The sequence below is a fragment of the Paroedura picta genome, chromosome 1, assembly GCF_049243985.1.
Source record: "Paroedura picta isolate Pp20150507F chromosome 1, Ppicta_v3.0, whole genome shotgun sequence".
Taxonomy (NCBI): Eukaryota; Metazoa; Chordata; class Lepidosauria; order Squamata; family Gekkonidae; genus Paroedura; species Paroedura picta.
In genome coordinates, this window is record NC_135369.1 from 22,933,477 (window position 1) to 22,949,499 (window position 16,023).

The window sequence follows — 16,023 nt, forward strand, 5'->3', positions numbered from 1 at the left end:
GTGCTAGTTCAGACCAACATGGCTACTCACTTGAATCTCCTCACAACAGACAGCCGGTGAAGTAGGCAGAGCTGAGAGAGCTCCAACGGAATGGTGACTAGCCCAAGGTCACCCAGCTGGCTGCTGATGGAGGATTAGAGACATCAAACCCAGTTTTCCAGATCAGAGGCCGCTGCTCTTTTAAGCATCACACTGCACTGGCTCATAGTGACAGCCACAAGCATAGGTGGCAGTGAATCTCACAAGTTAACAACTCTTTGAATGAAGAATGACTTTATCAATTCTGAATGTACCACCCACTAACTTCATTTGAGTATCAAAGAATTAGATGCACTTTACAGCAGAAGCAAATGATGAATGGTGAGAACAATAAATTGAACCTCCATGTTCAGAAGCAGCCTACCTACAAATCCTGGGTGCTGGGTACTAACAACAGGATTGGGCTGCTGCTTTCATGCTCTGCTTGTGGGTTTCCCAAGAGTATATTTTTGCCTGCTTTCCGGAAGCAGGCAGTTCTAATCCCCCCCCACACACACACACACACAAATACAAACACACACAATCCCACTTTAGGCTGGAAGCTCCTCAAATGATTAGAAAAAAAATGGGCCACTGGGCCATTTTTAAGGTATGCACTCAAGCTAATCATCTGACTGCCATTTAGTCTGCTCCTGGCACACTTACTAATTTCTTGCAATCAGAGAGGCTTAACTGGGTTAAAAGGAATCTGGAAAGAAAACAGATGGTGTGCAAGCAAGTGGATATTTTATTACCACCCTACTCCCCACCTCTCTCAAAACCCCAGCCATGCTCTCTTTCGAAATGTTCTCTTCCTGAGGAGTAAGGGTGCTAATCCGCCCCATTTGGACATCTGTGCTTGTGACTAATCCACAATGTAGCCCCATCCACAGGGCACTTTCTGGCTCAAACCCTAACCCAGCAAGTCTCCAGAAAGGAGAACCCTCTCTCCCCCCAAGGCCAGCTGAGATGCCAATTCCAGGCTCCAGTCTAGGCCTTCAATCCAGTTCTTCGATCAGGGTCCTTTGGGGTGGAGGCACCTTGCCCCCCCACATCTTCTCCAGTTCCTGGGTGACGGCTCCCACCGCCCGGACCCGGTCCAGATGGGCCTGGCATTCTCTTTGCACCTCCAGGGCCAGGCGGCTCAGCTCCCCTTCATTCTCGTTCACCCAGGACAAAAGGAAGTCGCACTTTTTCTTCGCTGCGTACAGCCTGGGCCGATCCCCGGCGGACGCCCGCCTCTTCCCCTGGCCCAGCAGCCGGGCGAGATGGGCCAGGGCGGCCAAGGTGTACCCCTTCTGCTGGGCTTGGCACTCCCCCATCAGGATCTGGGCCACGGCCGCCATGGCCCCTCCGGGTCCCAGCTGGCATTCGGGGTAGCGCCCTGCGGTGGCTGCTTGCAGGGCGGCGTGGAGGGCTTCTGCCACCGACCCGAAGCCCCGCTGGGCCCCCAGCGCCCCGGACAGGTCGAGGACCGTCTCGCAGAACTCCGGGATCAGCTGGGCCTCGTCCGCCTCGCCGTTGTAGAGCGCCAGGGCATAGGCGTAGGCGAACAGCACGTTGGGCAGCTGCAAGCCCACCAGGGGCGAGACCGGCGAGCGGGTCAGGCTGCTCAGGGCGGGGAGGGCGGCCGGCACCGGGGGCACGCGGCTCGGACAGGCCTCCGCCGGCCTTGCGGGGGGCTCTGGCCGAGGCCCCGGCGCCTGAGGCTGCTGCAAGGCGTCAGGGCCCGGGGAGGACGGCGAGGGGGCCTCCCCCAGCTCCTGGATCAGCGCCGCGTCCCGGCCGCGCCCCGTCCACCAGGGCTGCCACGGGGGCAGGAGAGCCGAGATCTCGCCGCTGTGCAGCATCCACTGGAAGCGCTTTCTGTGCTCCGGGCTCAGCTGCTCCCACAGCGCCTCGACCTCCGCCTGCTCCAAATGGGGGTCGAGGCCTAGCTGGGGATCCGCATCCCCGGGCTCGCGTAGTTCTCGCAGCCGGAGGAGGGCTTCCCTCAAGCGGCGCTGGGAAGCCGGGTCCTGCCGCTGGCCCTCGAGCCGGATTTGGAGCTCCCGGCGCTGGAAGTCCTGGGCGCAGGAGCCGTGCTGGCGGTAGCAAGGCACGGAGCAGAAACGCAGGTGGCAGCGCGGGCAGGTGTAAGGCGCCCTCCGGGCCACGCACAGCCCGCAGGAAGGGTCCGGAGTGGGGATCGAACCGTCGGCTTCCATGCTCCGCAGCTCACGGCCGGGGCCCTCCGGAGGAGTTCGAGGATTTCCGCCAATGGTCGGCTGCCCCCGTCGCTGGAAACGTTCGATCTCCGCCCCCTGCTCGTTTGGACTCGGGCAATTCCGGCCCTTGTCGCGGGGCCACGCGCACGCTCATCGAAGGGGCGGCGCTCAAGCGGGAGATTAAATAGCCGGCAAGTTACCCGCTTGAATCTGTCTTCCGGGCCAGAGGGGGCTTCCGAGTCTTACCGGAAGTTTCTGCAAGGTTTTACATTCGCATTTTTCTAACTCTATGGCAGGGGTGGCGAAACTGGCTGTCCAAATGGCTGTGGACTACAATTGCCACGAGCTCCTGCTGTCATGTGCTACAAGGGACTCATGGTCATTGTAGTCCAGGGACATCTGGATAGCCGGCCTAGAGACGAACCTGAGGAAGGAGGGTGAAACATTAGCTTTCTCATGTGCAGGAATCCTTTTCCATAGTATCAACAGCAGAAGCAGAAATTCGATAGGTGACTCCCCCTATATCTTGCCTCTTGAGAATTCCACCAGCAAACGATACAAAGGAAAGGGGGGGGGAGTGTGATTCCTACCAGAGAGCCAGTTTGGTATAGTGGTTAGGAGTGTGGACTTCTAATCTGGCATGCCAGGTTCGATTCTGCGCTCCCCCGCATGCAGCCAGCTGGGTGACCTTGGACTGGCCACGGCACCGATAAAATTGTTCTGACTGAGCAGTGATATCAGGGCTCTCTCAGCCTCACCCATCCCACAGGGTGTCTTGTGGGGAGAGGAATGAGAATGCGACTATAAGTCGCTTTGAGCCTCCTTCAGGTAGAGAAAAGCGGCATATAAGAACCAACTCTTCTTCTTCCTACTTGTATAGTTGGCTTATTGAGAACTACAGAGCATTGTTTACAAGATGTGTATGTGTGAGAGGCTGGCATATAAATGTTTCAGGTAAATATTGTTATTCTCCCCCCCCCCTCCAGTGTATTCTGAGTGGAATGTGCTGGTTTCCTCCTCCCCACTTTTATCCTTAAAACAAGCCTGCGAGGGAAGGTTAACAGACCCAAACTTTCTAAGTCAGCTTCATGGCCCAGCAGAGATTTGAACCTGCTTTAGTACAATTAGGAGAAAGGTCTTTTGCAATAACCTGTTTATATATTCATATGGCTGCATTTGGATGCTGTGACTGTTAACTAATGTAACAGATTAACCTTTGCTTATATATTCCCACTGTCATGATGGTCAGTTCATAGTTCAAGAAAGAGTGCTTGCACTCAAAAGCTCACGCCTTGAATAAATCTTTGTTGGTCTTAAAGGTGCCACTGGACTCTGATTTGTTTGTGCTGTTCATAAATGTACATATTGAGAGCACATGTTATTCCCAAGGGAGAATGAATGCCTGCCACCAAATCCAAACTCCTAGTATGCCTGGCAGGTTCTCCAAAGGTACTTCTAATGATCCTAGCCCCAAAACTACCTTCGCAGACACCATCTGCAACCTTTCTGGACTCATTAAACACGTGTATTCTAGTGATCAAATGGTATAACGCAAAAAACTCCACAATGGGTGTACCAATATACAGGTACATATGGTCACATCTAGTTGCCCTTTTTTACCTTTTCTGCCCTTTGTAAGCTGCTTGCATTGATCTTGGTCTGAGAAACGGCAAACACTTTAGTTATGATATAAAGCTAGCACTGCCCGTGTGGCAAGACAGAAGGCAAAAGAACTTTATTATTTAAATTTATATACTGCCATTCCCAATTGGGCTCATGGCAGTTCACATAATAAAAGAATAAAAACACAATAAAACCCATAAAAAGCCATAATTACAATTACCAAAGGTGACAAGACCTCAAGCAAAAAAATAAACAAACAAAAAAAAAACAAACACCAAAGTCACCCTCTCGACCAGCCAGGGCCAGCCTTCTGACTGTCTTACTGGTGAGAGTGGGGAGACAGATGTATTTATTAGGAGATGGACAGAAGGATTAATGAATGTAGTTAAAATAGCTGGTGAGATTTATATGCAGCCATTATAGACTTCAATCCAACTTTAATGAGGTCTACAAAGAAACAACTTGAAAACAAGTTTGACAGCATAAAGATCAAAACAAGAAAAAAAGATTGTTTAATCCTTATGGAATTAAACAATAAAGAATGTTTTCAAACAATAAAGAATGTTTTCAAACAATGTCCTTTCTTGAGTTTTCTTTTAGTTTATTCCATTCCAAGGATGTCAGCCAGAACAGTTTACCAGATAAACTTTGTTTCTCCTCTCTTTCCCAGTCCCTGGATTGGACAGTCCTTTAATCCAATCCAATATAGAAAAATTCGACCAGTTGGCTATCAAAAAAGGAATCTTTTTGTTTATGACTGTACCAATTTATTGAAAAAAGATGAATACATTCAATTGTTAATATTCAAGATATGGCTGTTAATGTCTTTTGTTATGTATTTACAAATGCTTTACTCTGAATTTGTATATTTTCTCCCAGAAATACTTGATATTGAGACATGACTCATTTAAAAGTAGGTGGTATTTAAAAGTAGTAGTATTTACATGTGTGGTATTTCCTTAAATAAAGTATATTAGCTTTATTTAAGGAAATACCACACATGTAAATACTAGTATTTTGTAATAATTGTTCATAGATGAAACCACTGAAGAACACTGACAACGGGCTATTGAGAAAAATTTTGTTTATCCGGGACCTATTTTGGTTTGATTTATGTTTTCATGCCTATATACGTGGCAACACGGATATGAAGATAATATCTATTGAATATTAACAACTGAATTTATTCATCTTTTTCAATAAATTGGTACAATCATAAACAAATCATAAACAAAGAGATTACTTTTTTGATTTTTTGGTCAAATGTTTCTGTTTTGGATATTTCCATTCGACTGGCCCTCTTTCGCATGCTTTAATCCAATCCAGCAGGACTCTCCTGTTCATGACTAGCGGGCCTCACGTCTAGCCTATTCAGCTCCGATTAGCTACAGCACTGAGCCCAGATGGCATAAAACCTTTTTAGTAATAAAACAGCCCCACCTATCCCCAAAGAAACCACATCAGGAAAATGGTCCAAGCAAATATCTGATTTATTAGGTAAACAGGGCGCTATTTAGGAGTTGGCATTGGGACCCTTCTTCTTGCCGAAGCCTGGCACAATGTTGACAAAGCGGCGGTTGTACTGCATGCGCCTCTTAGCACGGCCAGTCTTCTTTTTCTTCTTCTCTTGCTTTGCAACCTGAGCGAGTGGGAAAAAAGGCATCAAGCCACAGGGCAGAAACCCTACCAATCTGCCATAGCTTCTGTTTTCCCCACACACTTAACACAGAGCCATTTTATCACTTCAAGTAACCATGACTGTGTTCCACCCATCCACCGGTGGTTTCTTCCCTGCTGGTGGATAGACCCATAACAGGAAAAGCTGCAAATGGTGGATTCCTGGCTGTCCTACAGCACCCCAAGCAAAGAACAGGGATGTGTGTTAGGCCTGGTTCAATCTGCCTGAAACTTTTTTGGTTTTTTTGTTTATTTTGGGGGGGGAGGTGAGGAGAGGCACCAAATTTGTAGCATAGCTGTTGGTGCCTCTACCTTTTTTTTTTTTAAAAAAAAAAGCCTCCTCAGATACCTCTGGATCAATTCTCCATTTAATTTGTATACCGCCTATCTCAGACTCACCATCTTACAATTACAATGCATTACCATGTACAATCCATTAGTTTAAAACTTTTAAAATTACACTTAAAATAGCTGTCAGCATCACTGATACTGGCTGCTCAGAAGACAGTAGTCACTCCATTTGTTGAGGGAAGGAGAAAACAGCTGAGCAGATGTAGGCAGCCTCTTTCCAAAAGTGCTTCAATAGCAGATGCTTGAAAGCTACAATCTGTCAAACATGAAGAAATACACATATTCCATTCACAATGCCCATTTAAGTGATATTTGACTGCTTACCTTAGGAGTCTGGCCTCTCACTTTGCCAGCACGAGCCAAGGAGCCATGGACTTTGCCTGGGAAGAAAAGACAAAGACAGTGCAATCAAGGCCACTGTTAGTGTAGTCAAGAATGTAACTCTTCCCCCGAAAAAGGAGCTTGATAACTTAAAATATTATACCCCACTTTTCACTGCTCAAAGGAGTCCCAATGTGACTTGCAATCGCCTTCCGCTCCTCTCCCCACAACCCTGTGAGGTAGGTGGGGCCAAGAGGGTCCTGATGCTACTGCTCTATGAGAGTGGCACCTTCAGGGCTTTGATGATCCCAAGGCCACCCAGCTGGCTGCATGCAGAGGAGCCGGGGATGAAACTTGACTTGACAAATTAGAAGCTGCTGCTTTTAACCACTACACCACGCTGGCTCAAATGCTGAACATTTAGCTGCTTCAAAGCAGGCAGACTACCAGCAAAGCCTGTTTTTAAGCCCACCACAGCCCTATACAGGGACATGGTCTCAATCCTCAGGGGCAACCTCAAGACCCCATCCAATTCTCCCAACTGAACCCCAGGGCACCTGCCATTGCTTCATCTGCCTCAAGCAACTGAAACTGACTAGAAAGCCTAAGACTTCACACTTACCACCCAGCATGCGGGCAGCAACCTCCACAGTTGTGAGGTCACTGATACCACACTGGTTGATAACAGCATCATCTTCCAAGGGAGTCCCACCCAAGAGAAGCACTTGATCCTCAGATGCGATGCCCTCCAAGGACTCGATGTGAGCCTGAGACAAATAAAGATCAAGGAAATGCACCAACCTAGTCATCAACACAGTAGCAAAAAATAGGGTAACAGTAAGAGGCCCTCAGGCAAACATGGAAAAACTGAGCAGATCTTTAAGTTTTGCTTGTCCTACTAGGGCCCATTCCGCACACATAAAATAATGCACTTTCAATGTGGTTTGGCAGTTGGATTTTCCTGTGTGGAACAGGAAAATCTACTTCTAAAGTGCATTGAAAGTGCATTATCTATTGTGTGCAGAATAGGTCCTGCTCTCTGGTAGTAAAGTCTAATTGTAGAAGTACAAGTTTACATAAAAAACATGTCACAAAATCCTCAACAGCCTCTTCCACGGGAAAAACAACATTAAGAGGTGGGCATCTGCACCAAAATGATATGTTTTCTGTTGTGCTCCCAGCTGCGCGCCCAGGGGCCAAAACATTCCCAGTGGGAAAACAGAAAGGGAACTGGGGAGGGAGGAAAGAGACAGCCAAAATCCAGCAAACTGGGAAATGGATTACTAACCACAGTCTATTTCTGTTCCAAACTGCCCCTCCCCAAGTATGTTTTCATAAGGAAAACAGCTTGGTTTCCATTTTTGCTTTTTTACCACAAACACGGTTATCCCCTCCTTCTTTTTATCCTCACAAAGGATAAGTTAGGTAAGGAGAGATTAGAAACATGAGCAACTGGCCCAAGATCATTTAGCAAGCTTAATGACTAAGTAGCAATTCAGGACCTGCGGCTCATGGTGAATCTAGCTGCTATTAAAGAGGTGACCCCCCACCCCCCCCAAAATCAGTATTTCAAAATCTAGCACAAAGCACATATGTGGGATGAATTCTTCCCAGCTCTAAATCTGGTACCTACAAGCAACACACAAAGATAACAGGACTCATTTCTGGCTTCCCAGTGGCATCACACTGTCTGGAGGAACTGCTTCCCCTTGGGTTCAGTGTAAGCAATGCTCTCTGTAATGTTTCCCCCACTGAGTAGAAAGGTTCACATTCTGAGCAGATTTTCCTGTGTTAATGAGCTGGAACCCACCTGGGAGCACAACTTACACAGAGCTTAGAGGGAATACTGACTGTAAGCCTCATTAAAGAGAGCAACAACCCCAGAGATAATCAATGTCAGCATCTCTTAGTTGTTTCACCAGCAAGCCCTGTTGCATCTGGAACGGTTTCTTTTTAAGTGTGTTGGTTTGATTAAAAGTGAGGATATAAGCCTTCAAGCACAATGATGGGGGGGGGGGGAGAACACAAGAAGGCAGGTGAACAAGTCCTTACCTTTAGGTGAGCAACTGTTTCTTGCCCAGATACCTCAACAGTGTGCAGATTCTGTGCATGAATGAAGAGCTGCATGGTTCCAGCTGTACTGACAAAGAGCAGCGATATTAAGATTTTCTACCCACTGAAGACCGGAGTCCAGGCCAGAAGGACCACCCTAGATATTCTGAAGTGGGTAGCCATGTTGTTCTAGGACTGATTAGTTTTGTCAGTTTACTAATGTGCCACTAATTTATCTTTTATATATATATGTGTACTCTCATGATCCTTGTTCCATTTTGTCTGAGGAAGTGTGCATGCACACGAAAGCTCATGCCTTGAATAAATCTCTGCTGGTCTTAAAGGTGCTATTGGATTCTATTTTTGTCACCCTAGATACTGTTCATGACAGAGGCAAGAACCACTTTCCTCCAAATGTCCAGTGTCATCAACCGGACCAGGAAAAGCCTCTCTAAACTTCGCTGAGACGTTAGGATAGTGAGAGAAAGACAAACCATTTCTGCATCTTAAGAGAAGAGATCCACTCCCAACTCTCCTTCTTAAAGGACCAAGGATCCTTATTCCTTCCTTTTAAAATGCTTCTTATCATTATATTTGCAGAATCAGAAGCCATGCTCAGCAAATAACCCCTGCTTCCCATCTCTCCCACTGACCCACCCAAGAGCACCAGAGCCATCTCCCACACTTCCCCCACAAAAAAATCCTCACTAGAAACAGAACACATGGGTCTGAATTCTTACTAGTTTCCCTTCAGAATTCTTTGAAGCCTCAAACTCCCAAGAGAAAGCAGCACCTAGGAGTTCAGAACTACTAACCTCTTTCCTTCACCACCATAGTTAACTTCCCCCCACTTTCCAACACCGGGAGCCTAGGCCCATCCCCTCCTCTCTCCAAGGTTTAAACCTGCCCATTTGGACCCCAGCTCCGATTCCTCCGAAATAAACCGAAGCCAGCAGTTCTGACTTTTAACCCCCAGCAACCTTCCTTCAAAACATTCTGACTCACCAAGCCCTGAGTCCTTCTCTTCCTTCCCCATCCCAAAGAGAACCTGGGAGTCCTTATCCACTAGGCCGGGGGCGGCCAAAATGTGGCTCCCCATGGACTACAGTTACCATGATCCCCTGGCAGCATGATCACTGTAGCCCCTGGCTACTTGGAGCGCCATACTTTGGCCACCTCTGCATTAAGTCCTCTCTGTGCAAGCTCAGGGACCCGTTTATCTTCACCCCGGGAAAATCTGGGGGAAGAACCGGGAAACCGCCCTCCCTCCGTTTCACCGAGCGAGTGGGTCTCGCCAATCCCGCTCCCGTCCCTTTAGCCTCACCAGACGCGCAGCGTCCCAAGATGGAGGCCGGAGAGAAAAGGAAACTGCCGCTGCCCCGCGCACGCAGATGAGAGAGAGGAAGGAGGAAGGGGCGGGACTTCTAATGCGCAGGCGCACTGGGGAAGGGCCCGTTCTCGAGGATCACGCCGACCCTTCCTCACGAACACAAATTGTCAGCTTGGCGTCGTCATCACTCCGCGCAGCCACTTTTCCTATAGAGGTAGAAAAAGGCTTAAGGGACACGCAGCGTCTGGCATTTCAGATTCAGAAATCTCCCTACATTGGCTGTCCAAAGCTTAGACGCTGAACATCCTGTTGGTCTCAAATGGGTAGCCGTGTTTGTCTGAAGTAGCAGACCAAAATCAGAGTCCAGTAGCACCTTTATTTTATTTATTTATTTATTTATTTAGATTTTTATATTTAAGACCAACAAAGATTTATTCAAGGCGCGAGCTTTCGAGTGAAAGCACTCTTCCTCTGAACTGGACTCTGAACTGGTCTGAAAGGCTCTGCCGCATCTGACTGTTCTGTTGCGGACCATCCCTTTGACACCCGCTTCTGATGGGCAGCCCGGGTCAAAAGATTTGGTGTATTTTTGTATGCATTATATTGACACTCAACTGTGATACACGCATAGATTCAAGTGGGTAGCCGTGGGGGACTGAGGTAGCACGACAACAATTGAGTCCAATAGCACCTTTAAGACCAACAACATATTTTTTCAAGGCGTGAGCTTTTGGGGGCATGCACTCTTCCTCAGACTAATGAACAACCATCATAACAGTGGAAATATAAGGCAAAAGCAAATTGTGGCAAATTAGTAAACTGTGTCATAATATCCAAATTAAGTCATATGACGCCATACGATAATTCTTTGCTAAAACAGCTAATCAGCCCTTTTGAGTTCAGTTATAGTTCACAGACATGTCTGATACAGACATGCAGAGACGGCCCTAAGTACGCTCCTCTTGCTGCTGGCCCCCCTGAAGTAAAACTGCGTGGCTCTTAAAGGACTCAGGGTTTGAGTGTTGGTCTGAAGAACCCAAAAGCTCACGCCTTCAGCAGAACTTCCCGGCTCTTCAAGGTTTCCCCTGGACTCAAATTTTGTCCTGTTGCTTCAGGCCCGCCCGCACGACGACCTTTTTGAATCTGCCTTCCTGGGCAGAGGTGGCTTTCGAGTCTTACCGGGAGTTTATGCAAGGTTTTACGCTCGGATGTTTCTATCTCTATGGCACTCCCCCCCGCCCACTTCCTGATCCTTCCCAGCGGCCACTGCGTGAAGGGACCGGGCGGGCGGGCGGGCGGATGGCGGCACTTGCGCTGGCGAGAGCGGGGCTGAGGCGGGCACTGTGGCTGGAGGGACGAAGGCGACGGGTGCTGCCCTTAGGAGCGGCCCATCTGGTACGGGATCCACGCGGGGAGGCTTCCGTGGGACTGGGCAGGCGTGCCTTGGCTGTGGGGAGAGAAGGTAGCAAAACTTGGAGGACGCCCTAGGTAGCAAACTGCGGCTCTCTAGATGTCCATGGACTACAATGACCATGAGCCCCTGCCAGCTGCATGCTGGTAGGAGCTCATGGTCATTGCAGTCCATGGACAACTGGAGAGCCTGCGTAGACGAACCTGAAGGAGGAGGGGGGGAAACACTAGCTTTTTCATGCCCAGGAATCTTTTTGCGTGGTATTTGATAGAGGCAGAAATTCCCCTTCCTTTCCTTACCTCTTAAAAGAGTTCTGTCAGCAAAGCGAAACAGAGGAATGGGGGGGGGAGTGATTCCTACCTGTATACTGGACTTATTAGGAACTACAGAGCATCGTTTACAAGATGTGTGTGTGTGAGAGAGAGAAAGGCTGGCATATAAATGTTTCAAATAAATATTGTCACCACCCCCTCTGCGTATCTCCAGTGTATTCTGAGTGGAATGTGTTCTTCCTCCCCACTTTTATCCTTAATACAAAGCCTGTGAGGGAAGGTCAAGGGGCCCAAAGTTCCTCAGTAAGCTTCATGGCCCAGCAGGGATTTGAACCTGCTTTCGTGCCTTTAGGATAGAGGTCTTTTGTGATAACTTATGTGTTTATAAACGTACGTACTGAGAGAGCGTAACAGTCAGCACAGTGTTATTCCCAAGGCAAAATGAATGCCTGCCAACAAAGGTGAGCTCAGAGTAGGCCTGGCAAGTTCTCCAAAAGTGCTTCTAATGATCCTAGCCCCAAACTGCCGACCCAGACACTGTTTGCTGCCTTTCTTGGCACCCTGGAAATGTATACTCTCATGTGTCAAAAGAGTTTGGAAGAGCTTTTTGCAAATGTACTGTGTCCAGAGTTTCTTCCTCCACCACATCTGTGACAAATTTTTGTGATGGACGCCTTAAACATTTGTTATACTGAATCAGACTATCAATCTCAGTATCGTCAGTTTAGACTGTCGGTAGCTACGCCAAGTTTCAGGTAGAAGTCTTTCACAGAAGTTGCTATTTGAACTTTTTAATGGGAAATGTTAAAGGCAGAACCTGGGACCATCTGCATGGATATTGTCATTGTCATTCACTTGTGAGCAGTACAAGCTAAACAATTAAAATTCTCAATAGCCTGTTTGGGGGGGGGGGGAAATAGCTCTTAGTGGAGACATTGTGTGTTGACTGCAATCTCTGTGTTTCAGAGCCAGGAGACGACTGAACCCAACCTTGAAAAGCTACCATATCCAGGGATTGTTGAATCTACTGAGGAATTCAGATTTGTGGAGAGGCTTATACCTCCCTCCAGAGTACCAGAACCACCCAAACATGACATATACCCCACCCCTTGTGGGTGGAGACCCCCACAAGGTAGATATGATGGGAAACAGGTTGGAAACTTTGAGAATATAAACCTGACATGGACTTGTTTAGGCCATTTTTTGGTAGAGTCTTGGACTAGTGGCCCCATTGCTGCACTGTTAGACAGATCCTCCGCTGCTGGAACAACAGAGGCCTTGCCTTGTAGGAGTGCATCGATGATCTGACAAAGTAAACAAACAACTTGGAGTAACTCAATTCTTCTTTCTTTGCCCACTACTGCTCCAAATCACCTTTCTTCCCCATCTTTGGTAGAACATCAGTAGTTGTTGTGGAAACAAGTTACACAAATTGAGGATTTAGTAGAGTGGCAGGTTGGTGATCTATTTAAGCATATTTGTGTCTGCCCTTTTCCCTGCAGAACAGATGTCCCTGGAGTCTGCGGGAGCTCTAGGTCAGCACTGATCAGATCTAGAGCAGCTTAGGTTTTAGCAGGCTGTTGCATTCTGTGCTTTAAATGGGCGTCCTGTTCCTTCCACTGTAACATTTTGTTTGTCTTTCAATTTTTCTCTGCTTTCTTGTCAGATCCCCCTCCTGACCTCCCGTATTTCGTACGGCGGTCCCGCATGCACAACATTCCTGTCTACAAAGAAATTACCCATGGCAACAGAAAGATGACACTTATCAGGAAGGTTGAAGGTGATATTTGGGTAGGTGTTCATTGCCTCTTTGTCTTGTGATGGCAGAGGATAGGGAGCATAACAGCCCCCCAGCACAGCATTCAACTGCTAGGTGGTAGGGTTCCCTGTCAAGAGACTCACTCATTTCTTGCAACGGAGGTCTTTATTGGAGCTTACATCTCATGCTCTCAGACAAAGAATACATTAAAAAAAACCCAAATCTGGCAAGTCCATTCCAGTTCCTGACAAACTTAACTGGGTGGATTTCCCCTGTATCACTTCTGTTCCAGTTTACCTACACTGCCTGCATCAACCCTTGCTTTATCACTTCTATCAGCACATGTTCTCTTTTCTGAGTGACAACGCCCCATAACACTTTTTCTGCCCAATCTGGACGTTTTCCTTCTCTAAGACCTCTTATGCACGGGCCAGAAGGCCCGCACTGGCAGCAGGAGCACTTCGGTTAAAATCACCGATAACTCTCGCTGCCAGTGCAGGAGCCTCCCGGCCCAGGGCTATGGAAGTGACCGCGGGATCTTCCGCAGCTTCCTGGGTTAGCCGGGCTGCGGCGGGCTGCCGCTAGCGCCAGGCTTGTCGGCCCGCCCAGCCTGACCCTACGGTGTCCCTGCGGGCTTCGTGGAGCCACAGAGCTGCCAAGGGCAGCCCCCTGGCCCCACCAGTGTGTGTGGAGGGGGCCTGGCCCCTCCTCACCTCCCTGACCCCCGCTGCTTCCATTACCTCCGCCGGCAGGGATCCGGCCCTCCTGGCCCCGGTGTAAAGCATGCATGTGCTACACCGGGGCAGCCCAGCATGCCCCGCTCCTGTGTGTACAGTGCGGGGAAGCTGACGCCGTACATAAAGGGCTTAAAGGAAGTATCCCCTCTAGTCCCTGATTTTGCAATTACTTTGTGATCCCTTATTAGAAACTGATGCAAAGGGCTGCTGTGCTAAGTATGTGTCATGATTTTAAAGACATTTCCTTGCTAGTCACAGTGTGAGAGCTGGGCTAGGAGAACTCCAGGGGAGAGGGAATAGGCCCAGTCCTGTGGCTTGTTGCCTGCAATCATTTGGCCTTCCCATTGTCACTATGCCAAGTGATGCTATAGGAGAGAGAATATCTAACCACTATCAGCTCACATGTGGAGTCCCACAGGGAGCAGTCCTCTCTCCTGTTTAATATCTTCATGCGCCCTCTTGCTCAGCTGGTCCAGATGCTTGGGCTGGAATGTCACCAATACACAGATGACATTCCGCTCTTCCTCCTGATGGATGGCCGCCCTGGTTCTCCCCAGAATCCTTACCCAGATGCCTGGAAGCAGAGATGAGGTGGCTCAAGCAGAGTTGTCTATATCTCAACCCTTCAAAGACGGAGGTCCTGTGGCTGGGCAGGAAGGGTCCAAACAAGGAAGCGGGCCTAGTCATTCTGGATGGAGTGCAGTTATCAATAGCTCACTCCGCCAGGAACCCGAGTGTGATTCTTGTTTGTAATAGGTTTGCATGACTAAACAGCTTGTAGCTCAGATGAGATGGGATTCTTTAGAGACTATGTGAACTGAGACTAAACTCCCCTCTCTTCCTTCTCTCCTACAGGCCCTTGAGGCAGAAGTAAAGGAGTTCCTCTCAGAGCTTTCTGGAAGGACGCCAGACACCCAAGTCAATGAAATTGCCTGTTTTATTCGCATCAGAGGTTATTTTGATGTGGAACTGAAGGAGTGGCTGATGGACAAAGGTTTTTAAATAAAACAGACTTGGCAAAAGGGCCTCCTATATAAAGAGTTGTTAACTGTGAAGGAATTAAACAGGAACATGTCAATATTTTACTTGCTTAAAACATTAGCTGTTTTTCTTCCTTATGGAGCTCAAGGTGGCGTATAATGTAAATAGTGTGCGTAAAATACATACTCCTAAATTGTGATTTTAGCAAATGCCCTCAATAATTTGAGGGAGGAAAAATCACAAGTATCCTTGCTTTTCGGCTAGGGCAGTGGTTCTCAACCTGGGGGTCGGGACCCCTGGATCTGGTATGCTGAATCTGATCATCTGGATGTGATTTTGTAGAGGCAATTATTTGCGACATCTGGTCACAAGGGAGCTGGGCTTGTTTAGATACAACACAATCACCCGTCCCTCTTATGATCTTCTTGTCTTAAATGGGATGTCTTTGGCGCAGTGAACCAGCTGCATCCACTCTGCCTTCTCAGTATGAAAGCAAAAGCTGGGTATGACATAAGTCTGCATACTCAGCACTCTGACACAGGGCCACAGAAAAACATTGTTTTGGCTGTAATAGCTGACAAAAACACTAAGTCTGCAGGGCTTGCCTAACCATCAGCCCAACTCCGGTGCCCCTGCTGTCCACTTCCACTGGGCCAAAGTCAACATCATCCTTATTCATTACTGCTTCTCTATATATTTATGAAACAGCCTGGGGGGTGGGATGTGTCCGGCTGTCCAAGTTAGAATAGGGCCAATCAGGATGCAGTCAGCTTTGCTCTGATTGGCCCTGCCCCTGCAGCTCCCGCCCTCTGTCTCTGGACTTTAGCCTCTTTGCTCTCAGATGCCTCAGTGGCTGGAGCCAGCAGCAAGTAAGGGGAGAGAGCCCTGGGGAAAGGGTCATGGTGGAGGACTTGCTAACAAGGGTCTCCGGCTGGTCCTGACTGCCTGCTAAGGAGCTCTGTCCCAGCCCTGCTAAGGAGCTGCCCAACCCCCACCCGCCCCACTTGATCTGGCTGTGAGCTGTAGCCCAAAGCCACCTTAAGCTGCCGGGCCAGGGGAGGGGGGCCCTTTTAAGGCCCGTTCTTACAAACGGGCTTTGAAGCTAGTTTGCTATAAAATCAGAGCCTCCGCAATCAAGGGCTACATACCAAGAAGTTAATGTTATTCTGAATTGTGTTATTTGACCAGTCCAGAATTCTGTAGCATTCGTGTACTTTTGTTGGCATGCTTAATGTTACTGTGACAAGTAGTAGTTATTGCCCTCTATTCTAAACAGTATAGTTA

At 48.3% G+C, this 16,023-nt stretch overlaps 3 protein-coding genes across 3 annotated transcripts; 1 reads left to right on the forward strand and 2 right to left on the reverse strand.

Moving 5' to 3' along the window:
• Window positions 1-748: 748 nt before the first annotated feature.
• Window positions 749-2,454, reverse strand: ZNHIT2 (zinc finger HIT-type containing 2). The gene has a single exon (XM_077327268.1). The coding sequence runs from the start codon at window positions 2,223-2,225 to the stop codon at window positions 1,017-1,019; it is 1,209 nt and encodes a 402-aa protein (XP_077183383.1). The 5' UTR covers window positions 2,226-2,454; the 3' UTR covers window positions 749-1,016.
• A 2,866-nt stretch (window positions 2,455-5,320) lies between these two features.
• FAU (FAU ubiquitin like and ribosomal protein S30 fusion) lies at window positions 5,321-9,733 on the reverse strand. Its single transcript, XM_077327295.1, has 5 exons — window positions 9,574-9,733; window positions 8,250-8,332; window positions 6,820-6,964; window positions 6,201-6,256; window positions 5,321-5,487 (listed from the first exon to the last, which is right to left on the reverse strand). Exons 2-5 carry the CDS (start codon window positions 8,322-8,324, stop codon window positions 5,362-5,364), a joined length of 402 nt encoding a protein of 133 aa, XP_077183410.1. The 5' UTR covers window positions 8,325-8,332; window positions 9,574-9,733; the 3' UTR covers window positions 5,321-5,361.
• A 1,087-nt stretch (window positions 9,734-10,820) lies between these two features.
• Window positions 10,821-14,838, forward strand: MRPL49 (mitochondrial ribosomal protein L49). The gene is made up of 4 exons (XM_077327281.1): window positions 10,821-10,974; window positions 12,229-12,394; window positions 12,929-13,053; window positions 14,614-14,838. The coding sequence occupies exons 1-4, from the start codon at window positions 10,879-10,881 to the stop codon at window positions 14,758-14,760; spliced, it is 534 nt and encodes a 177-aa protein (XP_077183396.1). The 5' UTR covers window positions 10,821-10,878; the 3' UTR covers window positions 14,761-14,838.
• Window positions 14,839-16,023: the final 1,185 nt, after the last annotated feature.